The 20,812-nt window shown below is 46.2% G+C and overlaps 1 protein-coding gene across 8 annotated transcripts; it reads right to left on the reverse strand.

The window, feature by feature from the left end:
* Positions 1-920: 920 nt before the first annotated feature.
* Positions 921-19,777, reverse strand: ints1 (integrator complex subunit 1). Of its 8 annotated transcripts, none has more exons than XM_026997135.3 (48): positions 19,703-19,777; positions 19,104-19,186; positions 18,718-19,005; positions 18,379-18,575; positions 18,156-18,293; positions 17,759-17,918; positions 17,559-17,664; positions 17,204-17,390; positions 16,913-17,058; positions 16,668-16,809; positions 16,241-16,417; positions 15,748-15,856; positions 15,523-15,643; positions 15,287-15,364; positions 14,987-15,144; positions 14,778-14,874; positions 14,283-14,374; positions 14,139-14,199; positions 13,647-13,844; positions 13,191-13,320; positions 12,773-12,952; positions 12,439-12,588; positions 11,732-11,911; positions 11,366-11,470; positions 11,061-11,228; positions 10,847-10,958; positions 10,454-10,612; positions 10,177-10,323; positions 9,991-10,089; positions 9,737-9,861; positions 9,309-9,563; positions 9,052-9,211; positions 8,590-8,721; positions 7,551-7,731; positions 7,135-7,258; positions 6,463-6,596; positions 6,040-6,127; positions 5,262-5,509; positions 3,806-3,938; positions 3,547-3,680; positions 3,099-3,291; positions 2,684-2,805; positions 2,454-2,563; positions 2,145-2,261; positions 1,999-2,069; positions 1,819-1,910; positions 1,594-1,703; positions 921-1,327 (listed from the first exon to the last, which is right to left on the reverse strand). In XM_026997135.3, the coding sequence occupies exons 2-48, from the start codon at positions 19,156-19,158 to the stop codon at positions 1,212-1,214; spliced, it is 6,585 nt and encodes a 2,194-aa protein (XP_026852936.2). In that variant the 5' UTR covers positions 19,159-19,186; positions 19,703-19,777; the 3' UTR covers positions 921-1,211. The 8 variants fall into 8 exon arrangements, with proteins under 8 accessions (XP_026852936.2, XP_026852337.2, XP_081555255.1 ...); XM_026996536.3 differs by having other exon boundaries at positions 7,135-7,261; XM_081699129.1 differs by having other exon boundaries at positions 7,135-7,261; positions 9,722-9,861.
* Between the last annotated feature and the right edge of the window lie 1,035 nt (positions 19,778-20,812).

A 20,812-nucleotide genomic window follows, 5' to 3' on the forward strand; every position in this document is an offset into this window, starting at 1 on the left:
TCATCTCAGTGGCAATTATCTATTCAGGCTACAAAACGATGCATATGTCTGTTAACAGGTTAAAAAAAGGCGGAGGCGTACCAGTATGAAATTCGTTCATTCCAAGTTTATGCAAAGGACAAATTTGCAGAAACGTCGAAGGGAATCTAGAAAACTGTTCTCGCTTTCGTTTCTTGGAGAGTAAAGGTCGAAAGCACAGTTATCAGTTAACACAATCAAATCTAGAGGTAACTGAGGCGACGTTTCCTAAATTCCAACTCGAACCTCTCATCACTAATGACATGTTAAAAGGAAAACGGAGGGGAAGCATGAGACCGTGGACGGGAGCGGAGCTCGGACGAAGGAGGAAGCCGCTTTCATCAGTCGAAAAATGCGCCCCGCGTGCTGAGAGCCTGTCAGTCGCGGCGGAGGACAGCTTCTCCGTCCTCCAGTGCGGGCATGCCTCCCCTCACGTCCCATTCACCTTCCAGTATCCGCGAGAGCTCACCCCATGAACCCCAATGTCAGCAGACACCTATGCAGCCACTCTCATCCTCACTTCAACAGCACGCCCGTATGCTCGCTTCAAACAGGGTCCCGCGCTCGGAGTGACCGAACAATTACTGACGCGGTTCATTTAGTCGGGACCCGAGAAACGACGCTCGCCGGCATGCCTGCGCCATATTTTTTCTGTTACCTCTGACTCCACCAAGGTGTTTTCGGATGAAGTCAGTGACACTGTGTAAAAACAACTCGCACTTTCATGGCAAATTGAGTTCCATCACGGCGGTTGTAACATAACTGGAAATTCGCCAGGGACACGAACGCAAGGAAAATCCAAAAGAACACTGCAGCCATGCAGAGAGAGATCTTTGCTACTTTCTATAAACAAAGGACCAAAATAAACTGAACACAGACGAAAAGATGATCCTAACAGCAGCTTTTTTGGTTACTCAGACATCTTTTTTTTTTTATTATGCAAAGTATTCCAAACACAAAAAAAAGGTTTATGACAGACTTTACTCCCAAACTGACACTAAACTGACACTAGATAAAAATCACACTACTGTTGTCATTTCATTAAATCTAATGGGCTTAAGTTGCTCTGGGAATAAAAAATAAACTTTAACACAACCGGATATTGGAAACTTGTGTTTTAGGCAGCTAAAACTACAAGCATGTCATGACAAACACAAAATTTCAACAATTTCAGTAATGCAGTAAAAATATAGCTATGTTGTAGCCTCCATGTGCAGGACCTTCATGGACTCAGATATCACAGAGCTGGTATCAATTTGGCCGTAGATCCCCACTAAGAACGCCTTCTGCAGTAGAATGTCAGCATGCTCTGGAGATAGAGACAACATGATGCAGATTTTATTAAGCACTTGTGGTGTAGTTACAAGGAGATAATTCATCTCTTTCCTGTGAGCATTAGCAAAGGCAGGGAACCTAACCAAACAAACCAACAACTATCATTGATATTGGACTCTAGGACACCTCAACCTGATTCAAATATCAAATACATCAATGAACCTTTTAAAACGTATTTTTTTGTTAATACACAAAGTAGTTAAAAGAAAAAGGTTGTAAAAAGGCTTCTGATTAAGCTACCTTGGCAGAGGAGTGCATATTCTGGAAGGTTCCTCAGGGATGTCTGCACAACGTCAAAGTTGCCACTTCCCATGCAATACATGAAGGTGGGAAGGAAGTCTGACGCCAGGCTACGTAAACGCACGATGACAACACTCAGTCACTCCGAACCTGAGCTCGGTGCACCTAGACCCACAGCATTTGAGCAGCTGGACCCGTGAGGGTCCTGGGTGTGCGCTGGCTTACCTGGGGGTGTTTTGTATACAGCGCAGTGCCAGACTGAAGGCCATGTTACGACACAGCTCCTCGGGTGAGGTCATTAGTCTCTGCAGGTCACTCTGAAAGAATGAACATAGTTACGCTATGTATGCCGTAGCACACCACAGCCTCTTATTGGGGGTTGGGGATTTAATTAAGCAGGCTTACAACAAAATACTGGATAATTTCAGGATTCCTCTTCGACTTTTCATCCACCTCAGTCAAGACCTCCAGCACGTCTAGGAAAAACAATACAAGTGTTATTATGTCCAATATGTTTCAATGTAAGCAACACAGGAGGCTTTATGGCCCACCTTCAATGGCCTCCCCTTGTGAGATCTTCTTCAGGTACTTAGTCATATCTGCTGAAGTGAGTGGCGTAGAGGCTGAGATACTGACCAGAGGAAGAGAGCCAGCGGAAGAGTCCTCAGCTGGGAGAGAGAGAGAGAGAGAGAGAGAGAGAGAGAGAGAGAGAGAGAGAGAGAGAGAGAGAGAGAGAGAGAGAGAGAGAGAGAGAGAGAGAGAGAGAGAGAGAGAGAGAGAGAGAGAGAGAGAGAGAGATTTAAAACAGAAGTCAGAAATGCTTATTTGGTTACAAGGGCTTCAGATGAGACATAACCTACCATGGCTATCCTCTGCAGTGATCTCTGTGGAGGTTGTTTTCACAGGCAGAGTAAGGCCAGCCAGCAGGGACTTCAGCTGTACGAGGTCTGGATTCTCTGAGGAGAGACCCCTAAAAAGACAGAGCAGACAATGGGGAGGGTGGGTATTTTGGCTATATAGAAGTCTAAACAAAATTCACAGATCTCACAGAGAAAACTTGGTTGATTTAAAAATTAAAGTCATGACTTACTGTAGAACATCAGAATGCTTCTGCAGATAAGGCACAGCAGCTGCTGCATCATGGGTAATATATTTTTGAATGAACTGCACAAATTTGCTAATAATTGGTATACGGGACAATCTTCTGAAGTTCTGCAGGACAGACAGATTTGACATAAATATTAACACTTTTCAAATAAATCATATATATTTTCTTTTATTGTGGCATTACTTATTTATTTCTCCTGAAGAGCCAAATTTATTGAATGACAAGTGTGAAAACGAGCAGCAGTAAGACTTTTAAAAAATAAACGTTTAACTCTACCCTGTGAATTACTGCTACCCATGAAATGATCTCCTGGTACATTTCACAGAGCAAAGGGAATGCCATTAGAGTAATATACAATACTATGATTTCAAAGCCTAAGGCACACAACTCTCAGTACCTGCAGGACTTTAATAAAAGAGAGCAGGCAGTCCTGCAGTGCCCTCTGGTGGTCTGGGTGGAAGACAAGCGGCTGCAGCAGCTCAAGGATGGCCAGCACGTCGCTAAAGGTGGTCAGGTGGTGCTGCTGGCGGAGCTCCTGCAGGTTCAGGTGGACCCGGCCATGCAGCAGGGCGGCGATCATAGGCAGGTGTCTGTGAAGAGAGAGATTATCCTATGAGACACACAACTCTCTACACTCGAGCACAACCACATGATTAATTACTAACAGAACCAACAACTAATAGAGGATTTCCAAAAAAGAGAGGGCTAGCCAACATGCATTAAGATAACACAGACTATGCTCCCACTAGCTTTCCCTTCTTGTTAGCCACTTAAGCACTGGGGAGGGGGGGGGGTGGCTTCTTTGAATCCCTCTGGGTTTTGTGGAGTGATTTGGTACAGCGCACCTGAGCATTAGCACGGGGTGGGACACAGCTAGCCTCCTACAGGCCAGGTTAGCATCAGACACACGACTCTCTGCCGATTTGGACTCCCCCGTGTCGGCTAGAAGAGTGATGAGGCGGTGCACAAGGATATCCAGCTGTGTATGAAGACATAGACAAACACACACACACACACACACACTTGTTGAAGTTACTAATTAAAAGTGACTAAGGAGCGTCCTGTGCTGATTGCGAGGTCTGGAGACACGGCTCCACTCAGTACCTTGCAGGTACTCCCGGCGGCGGCGGCAGCCTCTCCACTCACGCTGGCATCGGGCAGGTGCACGTGCTGGACCACCTCAGGGAAGTGCAGGTAGATCTGCAGCAGCAGGTTCTCGCACCTGCGGCTCATCACGCTGTGGAACACAAGAGATAGCGGCGTCAGGCGCCAGTGCGGGACATACTGCAGAACTGCCAGCTCCCCGCTCAACAGTCCTGCAGATCCCGCAGTCTGTGCACACGTTTGTGACGTCTCTACTCTAACACACCTCATGGAGGGGTTGATAATTAGCTGACAATGAGTGCAATGATTTTGGTGCCAGACAAGCCATAAAAATGTCCCCTGGTACAGGTGCCAAATTCACACATAGACACATAAGGGAAAAGCGACCATTAAGCTTATAAGGAAAGTAGTCGCCCTGGCTCAAGTCTTGTTAATTGGGTTAGATTCAGACCAGGGCAGTCTAAAAATTAAGGGTCCGTAAGGCCACATCATAATGCCAAAGGAGACATACGGGACAGCAAAGCCCTGCTCTGGAAGGACAGAAGCAATAAAAGCTTGGCAGGGATGGAGACGCTCACGTCCCAGCAAAGGCCGCGTGTTATTACTTCAACATACAGCAATAGAGACTGGCCTCTGTCTGAACTCTGCATCTATGCCAAGCTTCGGAAGCGGAGGACGACTCGCTTGGAGTAATCTAGGAAATCCAAACATGCTTTTGTACCCTGGTTTTCATACCCATTCACTAACTCATTCTCACTGCTAGCCATTGTAATTCCTGAGAATGTCCTACATATCTCTCTGGTTAGGAAGCTTTAAAGACCAGAGGTACAATGATGAGAAAGGGGTGGGCCTTCATTAAAAGGAGCTGTGCTTTGACCTCACACAGGTCATGCTGGGAGCCTGGTTACTGTGCAGCTGAGAGGAAGAGGCCAGAAAATGAACCCTCTCTGCTGTCGTCAGGCTGTGGCGAGCGAGCAGAGCCCCCAGCAGTTGCCCCAGATTCTTGGGACTCAGAGCTGAGACTGAACTCTGCATGAATATGGTTTCTGCAGAAACAGCTGCAAGAGATCTGAATGAGAGCTGGTCATTATTCCAGGGGCATGTCATTGTTCTTGGAGTGCCCGTTTTACACACACACACACACACACGCACGCACGCGCACGCACGCGCACACACACGCACGCGCACACACACACGCACACACACACGCACGCACACACGCACGCACACACACGCACACACACGCAGCAGAAAGACTCTGTACAGCAGCCTTATTATTTGTGCAGCACAAGTCCACAGCACTACACAGTTAAGGGATGTCCGTGCTCCAACACACTCAATTCAACTCATTCAGCCAGTTCAAGCCCTTCCTCCCTTCAACAAGGAGGTTTAGAAGAGGAAAACCACAGTGTGGCAAGCTGTCCTCCTAGACTCTGGTGCAATCAGGAAGCCATACCTGTCTCCCCACTTCCTCGCGCAGTTGACGAGGTACTCAGAGACATTGCAGATGCTCTGCGGGTCACCGTGGCAGCAGCTGTGGAGCAGGGGCAAACGGGATTGGATGAGGGAGCAGGAGGCATGGTCCAGTGCGCCGGTAGCTGGGCCTGTGTCTCGCCAGCTCAGCTCTGACTCCCACAGGATCAGGTCCACCAGACTGATCAGCTCATCAGAAGACAGTTTCAGTACAAACTTCTCCGTGCGCTTCTGGCAGGGGAGAGGATTACGGAATAACCATCATAAACCACTATTTAAAAGCAAACAAACGCAAAACTAAAAGCCACTTAAGACTCAGTGAAAAGGTATAAAATGAGAAATATTCTGGCTACTTCAGTGAATAGGCTGTGGTATTTTCAAATTGCAATAAAAATTCTTAGACACATTTAAAAGTGCTGGCATATACTGTATATCACTGATTACTACACTATGACTAAACATAGTTTTTAAATTTTAAAAACAAGCTAAAATATAGTTCCAAATATAGACTCGCTAAAATGAAAAGGTTTAATCTGAAATGCTACTGGAACAAATTTCACAGAGAAAGGGAAGATAACATATATAACAATACCAAGCTACTATACGCTACTAATAAGAGTTATGGACTCTTTGAACAGGTGGTTTCATGCCATGCAAGCTTCCATTCCTTGTTGAGCACATACATTTTGGCTAAACTGTGCCTGTACATAACTGTTGATGATTCATGCCCTGCAGGGGGGGTGGGCAGGTAGTGGTCTTACTTGTGGAGTTTTCTGATCTCTGCCCTGCCATATGCGTGGGATGTGACAGCACGCCCACAGGAAGTCCAGAGCCGAGGACGGGTCCACCCTGGGGGATGGGAACACATCATCTAGCATCTGACAAAGAACATGAGAGCAGTGGCTGGTGGCATCGGTGGGGGAGGGGCATGTCTGGTGGAGCCAGGCAGTGGTAGCTCAGCGGTTAAGGTACTTGACTAGTAATCAGAACGTTGCCAGTTCAAGTCCCACCACTGTCAGTTTGCTATTGTTGAGCCTTTGCTCAAGTTGTATTCAGTCATAATTGTAAGTTGCTTTGGATAAAAGCATCAGCTAAATGCCATAAGATGCCATGAGATAAATTAAATGAAATAAAAGTGATGTGGGTGGGACTGCAGCTGTCAGTATGGGTGGGAGTGTGTGCACCTGTGCTCTCTGGGCCTGTTCAGCAGGGTGCTGATGCACTGGTGCAAAGTGCTCCAATTAGACTGGTGAGTGAGCAGGGCCAGCAGGTAGGGCCTGTAGGAGGGGGCCATACACACAGCACTGCCTTTACCTGGCTGGAACACGAACACACACACACACACACACACACAAAAGAAACAACATCATCAACAAAAAACCCCCCAAAAAAGTAAGGTCCATAAGATTCCACTACTATAAACTGATTCATTTTGTCCCAAGTTTTTTAGCACTTTTTAGCAAAACAACTTTTTGGTTTCCAACTAGCCAGTACTGACAAACATGGATATAGGATGATTCTAATTAAGTGTTAATCATTGTGGAAACAATTGTCATTGTGTTAGTGTGTGCTTCCATTTGCATAAAATGTCTATTTAAAAAACGGAAATGCTATGAAAACAAGATATTGAGATCATTTTTTTCTTCTAGTTTAGAAAATCATTGCATGATGAAGAAATTATTCTTAATTATTTATCCTTCATTTTAATATTTTACTATTGAATACGTATCAATCATGTAAAGGTTTGTATTGGTTATTTCATGACATGATAAAACGCAAAAAAGTGCTGTTTGCCATGGACATCTGGACTAAGTATATGATAGACTGATAAAGAAGGGGCAGAGTGAGAAACGTACCTTGTTTAGGGAAAAGAGCAGTTTGTACTGGAGGTCTGAGCACACAGAGGTCACCTCAGGATCAAACAGCTCCAGCAGGTCCACTAACATGCCTGAGCCGGAGCTCGGCCTCTTCACCTCTAAGCTGCTGGGACACGACACAAACACACACAGGCTTCGTTTGGCACGAGAACTTGGAATCATAGCAATGAAATATAAAAAAGAATAACATTGTACACAGCACAGAGTACTAAAAAGTCACACATTTTTCTTCCTGGGACCATAAATGTCCAAAAAAAAATTGGGAGGAGTTAAAAAGGGATGCATATCAATGTATGTAGATGACAAGTTTCATGATGCACCCATCATCAGAAAAACAAGAGTGAGGAAATCCTTATGAGGAATCTTAGCAGTGTCTCTCAGACCTTGCTCCTTACATTTTAGAGTCAGCCTCCACCTTCACTCCCCTCTCCTCCATGTCCTGCAGCAACAGCGAGATCACCATGGCGACAGGGCCAGCCGTGTTGCCAGGGGCTCCTGTGTCTGTCCCAACAGTCATGAGCAGGGACAGCAGCTCCTCAAAGTATGGGGACTTCACCTCCATCAGACCCTGGAGAACTGACAGGAAAATGCATGCACACACCCCGGCAGGTCACACACGCATGCACAAAAGCGCGCACACACGCAAAGAGCACACAACACTAGTCACTCTGCTGTTTTCCAGTCTCCTCAGACTGTTGTGAAATCCTCCAGGTTGTAAAACCACCCAGCCAATCCTATCCCATATGGTACAACCAAGACCTGCTGTGGCTGCATTCTCTGGCCAACCTTGACCAGTCTCCAGCCTTACCACAAAGACACCTTCATACACCAGTGTGACTCTTGCAGGACATAAACAAGTCTGAAAAGGCCTTGGGGATATTTTTCCCCCTCTGTGTGTGGCTATTTTATACTTCTGCCTGGTTTCAGAAGCTGCAAGCTAAAGTTATAAATGCATATAACCACAACCATAACTTGTAACAGCGAGATCTGGATGAATTGAGTAATGCTGTGGCCAGCTCCAAGAGCAACACACAGAGCTGAGCTGTCTTGTGTGGAAAAGGCCATTCCACAAACAGCAGGCTGGGCTGCTCTGCTTGAAGAAAACGGCCAAATTAGTCTGCATTTTCAGCTACCTACGCACAGACATTCCAGCACAGCCTCCTTGAAAACCACAAGGTACCAGACGCACGATTCTCTCTGGATTACAACAACCCAGAACACCAGCAGCAGCAATTCGCGACGCTGATCTTAATAAGCTTGATGAATCGGGGCCCTGTTGCAAAAGTACAGGAGCGTTCCAACAAGATGAGCTCAACCACCAAGCAAACTGTGCTCAGAAGTGGGACTTGCTCTCAACGATGATCGACCTGTGGAAAGCTGTGCCCTGTTGAGGCTGCTCTGAAGTGTGAGTGTATCGAGCTGCAGATGAGCTACCTTTCCTGATGAGTTCAGGCTCAGCGTTGCATCTCTCCCCAGCTCGCAGTGAAGCGATGACACCCCTCACGGCCACCTCTGCGTCACGCTTGTATGCCAGGGCATCAGCCAGATGCAGACAGCCTGTACGTACTGACTCCCGTGCAGGAGAAGAATAGGACAGTTAAAAACGCTGGCTCAACTAGGGATTAATTCCAGTGCTACACATTAATACAACACAACACTGGTACTAAAAAAAGAAGAGAATTTCCAAATGAGGTTAAAGGTATAAAAGAAAATCTCTATATCAAAATGCCAATATGGCTAATAATGAATGAAACATTTAAAAATGGCTATTAGCATTATCCAAATGATGGCATACTAACTGGTAGTGCTCTGTGAATTGATAGTTATGTGAACAGACAGTACTTAAATCCTAAATGTGAAGCTTCTGGTTTGACGGAGAGGAGCATGGGTGATCACCATCAGTGATATGGTGTTTGTGAGAGTACTGGGCAGCCAGGGACTTCAGCAGGGAGTTAAGGGGACCCGCCTCCACCGCCGAGCTCTCCAACCATGTCAGCATCTGCATTGCCACCTTAAAGAAGAGTGAGGCGAACGCCACATCCTGGGCCACCAGTCGCTGACAGGCACAGACAGAAACAGAGAACTCAGATCCGCATGTTACCAGGACAACCCTGCTTGAACGTGTGTGCTCGAGGAGCTTGCAGTCCTCATACCTGGTAAAGGTGCAGTTGGCGGAAGAGTGGACACGAGAGAGCGTGGCTATGATGCATTGCCATGACAAGAGTGCCGGCATGGGCGGAGCCGAGCAAAGCTGCCAGGGCCTGCAGGAGACGTCCTGCAGCACTGCTCTGCTGGCTGAGGCCTTTGCGTGCCCGCAACACCTCCTGAGCCAGGGTCTGCTGCAGAGCAAGGGCCAAGGGGCGGGCTGGAGGCGTGGGCCAGCGAGGATCCACCTTCAGAGGGAACAGCTGCATGGACACACACACACGGAGAGATAAAGAAACAAACAAGAATTAATTGTGAAAATACCTGAACTCTAACACTCCTGTGCAGAGAATAAAGGATGACAACATGCTGTGCATTATTGATTAAAATTCAGGAAGTATGTTTTTGACTCTTGGCTCACTCCACAGTGCCAAACCTGCAGCAGGACGCTGGTCAAGTCATCCTCGGGGCCGATGACAGGCAACTGGCTGGGGCTTCTCATCTTCACCGAGCCATGGGGGGTCTCCACACTCAGCTTAGTCCTGCCCACCTCTGCACTGTCTGCAACATGCAGCACAGCAATGTAAGCATGGCATTTTTCACCCCATGGCAGAGCAGATATATATACATATATGCCAGAATTAAATAATTATTGTGTGGGTTATTCCCAGGCTGGGGAGAATAGCTGACCTCTACGTGGAGGAAGAGAGGCACTGAGCAAGCTGTGGAAAGTGCGCCCTCCAGTGGCGCCTCTCTCATGCTGCACCTCCACCAGATGAGCCATGTAGTCTGTCAACACAGTGACACTGTTTAGTATGACTGCAGTGGTAAAACGTGATTGGCCGAAGGATGAGAAGCATGCAGGGAAGTCCTCACTCTTGTCCATGATGTTCTGCTCCAGCGTGTGTGGGTCATGGGACACGGCCTGGTCCAGGTACTGCAGCAGCTTGCTCATGCTGGACACGGGGATGCCGAAGGACTGCACAAACAGCAGCAGTTGCTGTGGCTCTAGGTCCTGTAATGCTGCAGAGAGAGAGGGACAGAGACAGAGAGGGAGATGAAAGAGGGAAAATGTCTCATAAAAGTTCAAACAAGGAACTTCAATTTGAGTCTTAGGTGGTCATGGCATTAGATTGCGTGTTTTACTTCTTACCTGCGTCGACCAGTCGGGAGACCTCAGAGCGGATCATCCTCAGTTTCAGCCAATCAGGCAAGAGAAGTGCCTCCTCGGAGGTGTCAACCAGGAAAGCCGTAGGAAGTGGCTTCTTATCAGGGAACCAGATGTCAAGCAAAGTGAAGAAATCACTTTCCCCTATTTAAAAAAAAAACAAAAAACAGTATAAATGCACATACAGGCAAAAAAACAATCAGTGTGGTGGATGTGATTTTTGTTTTTGTTTTTAATAAACTGGTCATTCAACTTTTTTCATAACACGGTGCAAGTGTACAGAATTGCCAATATATACAATAGTATAGAGAAGAGAGGTTGACAGAAAGGTTGGTGAGAAAGATGACAAAGCTTTGCAGCAGAATCTAGCAGCATTACCTTTAGGGGGTCCCAGTGTGAGCAGAATGACCATGGCATGAACCACCAGAATATGCATGGTGGCCGTCTCTCCTGTTGTCCAACGTAGAAACACCTGGTCCTGAGACTCTGACTGTTAACATAAAAGGTACAAATGGATGTAAAAAAGAAAAGGACTAGAATGCAGTGATGCTTCACCTGGAGGATGGGAATGTGGGAAGTGTAGTGTACATACCCAGCTGTAGAGGTCCTCACCCTCTTTGGTCTTCCTCATGCGGCGCACATAAGTGGAGAAGATGGAAATGAGGGCGGAGAGCACGGCATCTGACTCTGGCCGGCACGAGTGCCTCGAGAACAGACTGTTCATGATGGTTGAGCGCTCTACAATCAGCCGTGCCACATCCTGACACACACACACACAACCCAGACCACAGATCAGCCAATGGAATTTTTATCTCGGATGTTAATCGGCATAACCAATCTGCAAGTGGATCCCACACCAACTGTGACAGTTTAAGCTGTTAGAATGATAGCCCTCACCAGTGCCAGATCATTGTGCAGTCCCTGCTCCTCCACTGGTGCATGCTGGGAGAGGTAGATCAGGTAGGCACTGATGGTCTGGGGATCCGTCTCCATATGAATGGCCTTCATAAAAGTGTACATGATTATCTAGAGCAGCACTGCTATACAAAACAGACAGGTTGCTTTTATTTTTATTGATGAAGTAACACCAGATGGCTTTGGATTTTAGAAATGAGGTTCAGGAGTCAAAGACCAGGTGGATTGTGAATATGCTGCCATAAAACATGCAGGGAACATATGCTTCCAGTGCTATTCCTGAGATAACAACATGTGTGTGGAGTAGATATGAGCATGATGACGAGATTAGAAGAGAGGCAGGCGGACCTGCTGCAAGGCGCTGGCTGTCATTCCCCTCACACTGTCGAACAGTGGCAGTTTGGGAAGGTCCTGCAGGAGCCACTGGTATGCTGGCAGAAGCTCAGCGTCCCGCGAGTCCTCCTCCATCGACGGCTCTCTGTCCTCCCCGTCCTTTAGCCCTCCTTCAGACAGCACCAAGGACAAGCCCTGGTGGACCGGCATCATAAATCATCACCAGCACTGATGCAACACGCAGGCAACATTTGAAAAGAACCCTCTGCTAATTAACATAACCTGTGAAAGCTAAAGTATGGGGAGTACCGGTGCAACAGGTTTTAGTGGAGTGGGGTGGTGGAGGGCTCTTATTATAAGCTTTTCAATTCTGCAAGGGATGTCTGGGGGATGTGATAAATATTAAATATTTATGAGATCGTCTGGTGCAACAGTGAGCGAGGTGAGGCACTGCGCCATCTGTTAGCCAAACAAACACAGCTTGCTTCACAATAGTCATCTAGTCAATCACAGGAACTATGAGACAGAACTGGCTTGATCTGAAGGCAACAGTATCTCTTGAGTCACCAGTTACATTTGAAATGAATAAGATGATACCTTTAAAGTATGTCTGGAATTTAAGATAGATAATGAGGCCAAAAACACAAGCACACAAGCACAAAAGAAAGCAAGCTGACATCTTATGCAACCGTACCGCTGATCTCCACGGTCTGATATCATACCTTCATTGCGAGCACCCTTGATGCCACCTGGGAAGAGCTGAGGCGGCGCAGAAAGTAGTCAAGAACCTCGCAGGTGGTCAGCTCGTCAGCCTTGGGCCCCAGCAGCAGGTCCTGCAAGCGGGCCAGGAGCTGCCTCTGCTTCTGTTGCCTCTGCACACAATCAGCCAGCGGTGAGTGATCACAGCAGCACTGCTTCACAGGGTCACTTGCACCAAAATGCACACGTATAGCTAACCAACAGCACTAATGGGTCTTTCTGCATTTCAGTTAATGTGAATGTTTGCTCCTTAAAACTATGCTCCTTAAAACACTGAAAGGGTAGCAGGCACAGCACCTGTCGTTTCTTTGCTCTCTGCTCTTTGCTCTCTCCTTCCTCTTCATCCTCAGCAGATGGGGTGTCGTCAGCTGCGTCGTGGAGGAGGAATTCACACAGGCACTGAACGGGCAGCACGTCCAAGGACCCCTCACTGGACTGCACTAGGTCAGCCAGCCATGGCATGGACTGAGAGGATGCCTAGAAGAATGCAGGGAAAACAAACAATCAGACTGCTGTGCACAACTTCCACCTTAAAGTCGGCAAACCCAGGAATAGGGAACACACCACTGGAACACTGGCCCTTAGTATTTTTGAGTCTGCACCAAACCTGAATGCTGGATTCAGAACGATGTGTGCTAGCAGATATAAGTGTGGTGGTATTAGTGAGTGTGCATGATGAAGGAGCTGCCCGTTGCAGGCAGACATGAAGACCCACCTGTCTCTGGATGATGCTGAGCAGGAAGTCAGGGCTGCGGCTACGGCACAGCAGGTGGCCCAAACGCAGAGATTGGTTCAGACTTTTCACCTGCTCCTGGATGTGTGGTGGGGGTCTGCGAGGGGGGCCTCTGGAATGACAGACAAGCACAGCCATTAAAGGAACAGTTCAGTAGCTCCCTTGGTGAAGCAGGTAGAGCATGGTGGTGGTAAAACCAAGGTCAGGGGTTGGATTACTATGAGGCTGCCGATTTGATAAATATGCATGTTCAGGCCATAAATGTAACAGCTGGCCTGAAAATGCTTGCACTTAATAAATAAACTGGTTAATTTATTACTAATTAATTCATTACTTAATTGACCACCTCCATTAATAATGTAGTAACTGATTAATAATTAACTGATAAAATGGCAGCAGAAATAGCAGATGGCTGCAGTGCTGGCCATGGATTCATACTTGGGTTCCAGGCTTGTGAGCTGGGACAGAAGCAGACTATTGGTCTCCGTGATGGTCTGCTTGGTGGAGGCGGCTGCCAGGTGGCTCTCAAAGGCCAGAATCTCCTGACGCTCCTTCTGGGAGACCTGCAGCTCACGGCTGATCATCTCCGCTTTCGTCTCTTCATCGGCAACCGTGCACGGTGGGTAAGAGTAGTTGCTAAGCACCAGGGTGGAGGGTTACTGTTACACACTGAGGGTTAATGTTAATCAATAATTGTCACGGTTGCTTACTGAGCTTCGCTGTGATGTGTAGCTGAAGATAGTTCCTACAGTAACACACCATATGCATAATCTAATTCTCAATGAATCATGTTAACTACAAATTTCTTTGTCATGGAAACATTTAAAGGAATCAACAACGAGGCCACTGTGCTCTGCAACAACTTAAAAACAATTCTTCCCCTTGATGGATCTGTGCCATTTGTAGGCTACCAAACACCTATTTCCTCACTTCGTCATGACCATCTCCATGAGCATCTTGAGGGTGGGGTAGCCATCCCAAGCTGCCAGACCTGCGATAGAGAGTGAAGTGTGTGAGGCAGAGACTTCGAGGCCAAAACAAAATCTGTGGAGTGCACAGTCCTGAGGGACTCACCAATCTTCTGTGGGTTGAAGGCTGCCACCACAAGCAGCAGAAGCCAGGCCTTCCAGTAGAGGGTAGATATGGCCAGATTTGGAGGCTGATACCTGCAATGGAATTTGGAACATGTCAGTGTGGCCAAAATCAACACGAATCGACCGCACTGGGAGGATTGTGCAACGCTACCATGCAGAACACAAAGAACATGACTGCTGTGTTCATCGTGCAATCCAGCACAAAGGATCATTTGGTGTTAGCATTTCCCAAAACTGGATGTCTTCACTGCATAGTTTTGTGTTTTTCTTGCTCCAACACTTGATTTAGCTTGTAAGGAGGTGGTAATAACTGAGAAGTTGATGCCTATGTCAAGGGAAAGATGCTGTTTGTACTGAGGTCCTTGAGGCCCTGATCAAGAAGTGCTTAGAGCAGATAAAACTGAATACATGTAGAGAGAGAAATAAAACAGCAAAGGGGAGAGGAAGGAAAGAGACAGTAACACAAATGAGTTACCCTGCAGGCAGCTGGATGTTCTCCGGGTGATGGTATGTGCACAAGTTCAGCACAGCGTCGATGAGCTGAATCCTCTCAACACACAACACATCGAGATCTACAGAAATACAACCAGACACATAGCTCACCATCTCTCAAAGCCAGCAGAGCAACCTCTTAATGCCAGCAAATCAAGGCATCTTTGGAGGAAGGGAAGAGAGGTGTCCTACCATCTGACTGGACACCGGCTGCTCTCTTCACCAAGTGGTCAGCCAGCTCCATAGCGTCAGCTGGGCCCAGGGGAAGGTCTCGTGACAGGCCGATCACTAGGATACGCATCAATGTGTCCTCCAGCAAGGGGACTTCCGAACACAGGCGCAGGAAGAAACTGGCCAGAGACAGTGTGTGTGTGTGTGTGTGAGTGAGTCAGACAGACAGACAGACAGACAGACAGACAGACAATCAGTTGTGCTCATTCCCAAGAGGCCACCAGCACTTTTTGTAATGGGTTGAGGAGAGCAAGGGCTTACTTTCTATCACTTTCTGGAGGCCAATTGTCCCACTTGTAATATGTCTCAGGCTGCTCTGTGAACAGCACTTTGTGAAGGCTGTGGAGAGTAGGTGCACACACACACAAACACACACCCAGTCCAAGAAGAAACATTTTTCATCGGTTTGATAACCTGGAACAGCACACTTACTGCTTCTACTGCCAGGCCCTGGACTACACTGAATAAGAAGGTGAGCCTTCCCCCATAGCCCATACCAATGGACATAATCCTTAGGCCCCAGCTTGCTGATAGTAGGAACCACAGTGTGCAGCCACCACACAGCATCTCTCTGGATGGCAGCAATCTGGTTCTGAAAGGCTCTCAGCACCTCCAGATCTGACACAAAAGCCAAAACACACAGCCACATCAGCTCAACAAGCTCAGCCATGTCACAATCCTATGGTTAGGAAATCTGCAGAACTTCCCAGAAGGACTCTTACTCTTCTTCTCCCCCTTGTCCCATGCGATGCCTGCTTCTTTGACCTGTGCTGTGATGCCCAGCATCATGGAGACCGTTAATAGATCTGTCACCTGGATGACAAAGCGTTCCTGAGTGGAGGAACAAAAAGGCCCACGTTTAAGGCATGCTTTCATCAACACACCCTGGGAGAACAAACAGTCTTTAATAAATAACAGTGCACTAATGAAAACTAGTAAAATTAAGCATTACATAAAGAAGATGCCATTAACAGGAGGCATCTATCTGTTAGCTGCATTACCACTGAGGTTTAGCTGTTCTTCAACTACTAGTAGATAGTATTCCTTGACAAAAGTAAAAAAAATAAAATAAAAAAAATGTGCCCATAATTATACATCACATATCACTTGGCAATTATAGCTTCTGGCTTGAGCTAATTAGCAAACCCAAGTAAATTTTGAAGCTGAACCACCCAGCACATCTGCTAATGGCTTTGCTTTTGAACAGTGCCTCACCTTAAACTCCATGTCTGCATACGCAGCCTCCTTCCTCTCCTGCATGAGGCCCAGGCAGAAGGACTGGAAGTTGATCTCATGCTTGGTTTGCTTGATGATCTCCCGCAGCAGGGCTCGTGACGCCCTCAGGTAATCATCCTTGTTGGTCAGCAGGTCCTGGAACACCATGGCCAGGAACTGCATAGAGAAAAGAGAGATAAGACAAATTCACAGCTTGGACAAAAGCCTTTTAAAAATGGTGTCTGGAAGAACAGCAAAACAAGTGATTCTTTTCATGCGTGCAACTTATTTAAAATAAAAGTATTTTTTAAAAATCACCATGAAGCTTACAAAATATTACTACAAAATACTACACTAAATTCACCAAAAAAATTAAATAAGAAAAATATAAGACATCTCCCTCAGTCTAGAGGTGTATAGTGCTCACCTTGGGAGCCTGCTCTGGACTGTGCTGCAGTACCGTATGTAGAACCTGCATATTATTAGGATTCCTGGCATTCGACAGCTCATTAAAGATCACAAGTTTAACCATTGTGCCAAGGTTGTCCCGGTGTGCGTTCAGGAGCTCCCTGCAAAACACAACCCATGCACAATCACAATATAAGAGGCAAGGTTTCACAAGGGGTGAAAGCAAACACACCCAAACAGAAAATTGAGCACAGCACAGCAGACCTGACACACAGCATATAGTGGTTGAGGAGGACTTTAGGCTTAAGCCTGATCTTGATGAGGTTGGAAATCACATCCATGTCGTCGGCTCCGTGTGTCCTGCAGTTCATGCACAAAGACATGAGGAGGTCTTGTGCTGGTCTGGTTAACTGCAAGGACCAAAAAAACCCCAAAAAAACAACAACCCTTCTTTTATGTTTGGAATTAATTTCACCAAATACCAAAGGAGCTCATGATCTGGACTGAACAAGGCAGACACTTCGGAAATGGCAACCATCTTCCTTGTCCTGCTACCTTTGGGTTCTGCAGCCACATCTCCAGCCTTTGCACAGCCATCAGCCGAACCTCCTTGTAGCCACAGGTGGCCGTGAGCAAGCGCAGCAGGTTCCTGGACACATTGTCCATGGGCTGCCGGCGGTTCAGTTGGTCCTTCAGCACATCCAGCACATAGTCCTCAACGCTCTCTGCCAGCTCCTCATACCTGCCGCAGAGACTCATAAACCCCCTGCCACTAAACAACCTACAAAAGCCCTGGCAATAGAGTCTGGGTAAAATCATGCAAAACAAAATGGGTTCATGTGACATTATGGTTAGACTGATTGTGATAGAATAGATGTGACAGACACTCCTGCAGTGTCGTCATAGTTACCTGGACATGACTTGCCCTTCCTCCTCTGGACTGAGCTTTTCTTCAGCAATCAGCAGCTCAGTCTGATTGTCATCCTCATCTGGAGTGGAGGGATGAGGGCTGTTGCCTGAAAAACAAAAGACAGTCTCTCCATACACATAAACACACCAAAACACTGCATCCTTAATCACAGAGAGTTCTGCAAGGTTCCTAAAGCATACCTGCACTGAGATCTCCTGCTGAGCGTCCCGTTTCGGTCTGAAGCAACATACTTTTTGGGGGCATCTTGGTGGAAAAAGCAGTCTGAATATTGTCTACAAATGTTTTGCAGTGGGAGCTATCCACCCAGATTCGCTCCCCGAGAGAGTCCTCAATGTACACCTGAAGCAGACCATACTGATTGTCAGTGTTACACAAACAATGTTTTATTTATAATAAGCCTTATTTATGTAACATTTTAAAAACAAAGCTTACAAAGTGTTTCACAAAAATATAAAATATGACTACAACAAAATGGAATAAATTAAGATACAAATAAAATAGAAAAAAGTAAAGAAAACAATGTCTGTTTCCAATTAAAGTTAGAGTCACTGAACAACTCGCTGTCTGGACTCTCACTTTGACAAAGATCTCGGGCCAGTTTTCATCCTCTTCGTAGGCTGCCATTAATAAGTTACATGCAAGAACAGACACCAGGTTGTTCCCCTTCGTCTTGAAGTTGATGGTGGCATCGCGGCGAAGGAGACTGCACAAGGCCTATTTCCACACACACACACAACATAATGAACTGGCCGGTCAGCAGCACAGCTAATGTTCGTATTAATACACACAGAGCACTGACCTCGATGACCCCTTCGGTGGCAAACACATTGGGCTTGATTTTGGCCAGAAACATGAGGCTGAGATAGAGAGTGATGTCAGGTTTTGCGCGGTTCATCTTCAGCTGCTTCACCGCACCACAAAGAACTCCCTCAATGCGCTCATCATTTCCCTCAGCCTCTGCCGCGTCAATCTCATACAAAAGCAAGGCAGGAGGAACTGCAACAACCGCACAGAGATTAGCACAACCTAATCCACAGGCAGACTAAGATTTTTATGCTTCAAGTTTCAACAGAGCACAAACCACAGCATACATCACAACCATACAGTGTGGTAACTTCTAAGCCCTAGAATGACACACCTTCGATCGGCACAACAGATGGCTCCTTGATGGAGGGTGAGATCGCCCTTTTGTCAACAGCCGCTACTTCAGCCAGGCGCGAGAGTGCGCTAGGTGGGGTGGACGAATGTTTGGGCCGCTTAGCCAGACTCGACAACCCTGAAGAGGAGGGCAAGGATGAGGAGGCCTCTCTCTTGCGGTCCGGTGGCAACCCCGTAGTAGCTGGTTTCAGAAGAACTGGGTTTGCCTTTGGCTCATTGGTCTGGCTTTTGGCCCCCAAGGCAATGAAGTCTCCTGGAGGAGGGTGACCTGGTGCAGATGAGGGGTATGGGTGGAATGTAAAACCTTACATTCACAACACATTATCGACTTCTCTGTAGACACAACCAACTTGGCTAGATACATACCTGAGGGTTTGGCTCCGCTAGGGCGCCTGATGCTGGGTGGCTTTGGCCGATTCATTACCAATATAAAGAGCAACCCCTGAGATCTGTCAAATAGTTAAGCAGTGTCGCATAAGCTTATGGACTGGCGCAAGTTAAAAGTGAGCACACTACAACACACATATCATCTCGATTATGATATCTTAACCAGCTAAATTTGTCAATAGCAAACTTGACACAAACGACTGAAAGCAGCTAGCTAATTAGCTAACGCTAGCTATCTTATTTACGGACATTAGACGTGATCGTAACTAAATAGCAACACCGTGATAAAGTTGGTTCAACAGAAAACGGAAAGTTCTAGTAATGCAAAATGCGTATCGATGCCGACTAATGTTTATCCTGTCTGTGTTTTAAAGGTTCATTTAGGCCGGTGAGCTAACCAGCAGATTAGCTAGCTAACCGCTAGCTAGTTATTTAGCTAGCATTATGTACCGAGCTAGTTATAGTAATATGTCAGGTATCCTTCCCTCAAAAGAGTTTGGCTGTATCTTTAAAGGACAATTCCATATATATTCAAATACTGACGTGCTACAGTACTGGTTCCAATATCTGTAACTTACTTTGTTTCTTACTGCCGCTGTGACATAGTAAAATATTTGCTTCCACGGTAATATTAAAAGTCGCTTACTTGATAGTTCATGAGATGTATAGTGCCACCTCGTGTGCAGGAGTGTACGCGAGATGGGAGAATTGGCTGTGCAAATTGAAGGTAATTGTTACTATTTCTCACGCTGTTGGTAATAATCAACTAAAGATACATTTGAGCGTGCTTCACAAAATAGCCGACTATTGTACTAATAGTTCTGGATGGCAGCTGTCATCAGCAAGCCTAGTTTCGAAATTTGTAATGATAGCGTATACCTGAAAATATAGCCTAAGACTTGTTTTCATGCTTGAACTCATAAGCAATATTTGCCTTGGACAAGGATGTCTACCAAATGCCAAATGTAAGCTATGTATTTTAGGTTTGCATGCTCTATACTTTACATTTCTCCAAACCCTGTCCCTGCTTTTTTTAACAGGTACCCTTTCTCTTCTGGACGTTTGACAATACACCTATGCAACCCAGTAAAACTGTTTTAGTAAGCAAACAGTACTGCAATACTCCTTAATAAAGGTTTACTACTGCAATCCAAGAGTACCACGGTATAAAAGCTTTTTAAAAAATAACAGATTAGGCTGTTTTTTGTTGTCGTTGTTTGTTTGTTTTGTTTTGTTTTTTAAATATGGATGGTCGTTATTGTATCATACAATATATTTCTTCTTAGACAAATAGCATACAAAGAAAATGACAAGCATATTTGCCTACAATGCAGTTTCTGGAATCTTGGAGGATTCTAAGTGGCACTTTTGCCACAAGCAAGCATGTAGGGAACAGCAATGAATAAGGTTTCCATGAAGCCTCACATTACAGAATGATGTCAGGCATGGAAAGAGACATTACTCGTGCCTGCCAGACAAAAGAAAACAGAACTTTCACCCAGAAGAGAACACCACAGAAAACACACAGAGAGCTTTGCTGAAAACAACATGTACTTGTAACCTGACCTCTGTGACAAAAACACATACCCATCGGCTAGGTCACAGTTCTGTGTATGCTGTTTGAAAATATATCCCACTTTCAGAAGAAATGAAAGGTAATATGATATGCATTAGGCCTTCTCTTAGAG

Source organism: Electrophorus electricus, chromosome 2, assembly GCF_041902795.1.
Source record: "Electrophorus electricus isolate QZ-2024a chromosome 2, ASM4190279v1, whole genome shotgun sequence".
Lineage (NCBI taxonomy): Eukaryota > Metazoa > Chordata > Actinopteri > Gymnotiformes > Gymnotidae > Electrophorus > Electrophorus electricus.

Excerpts from the sequence above, each read along its gene's own strand:
- ints1 (XM_081699106.1), bottom strand. The coding sequence starts at position 19,158 with ATGAATCGGCCAAAGCCACCCAGCATCAGGCGCCCTAGCGGAGCCAAA. Across the intron at positions 12,589-12,772 it reads AGAGAGCAAAGAAACGACAG|AGGCAACAGAAGCAGAGGCA; the intron begins GTGCTGTGCCTG and ends GATTGTGTGCAG. Across the intron at positions 9,862-9,990 it reads CTCTCTTCCTCCACGTAGAG|ACAGTGCAGAGGTGGGCAGG; the intron begins GTCAGCTATTCT and ends TGCATGTTGCAG.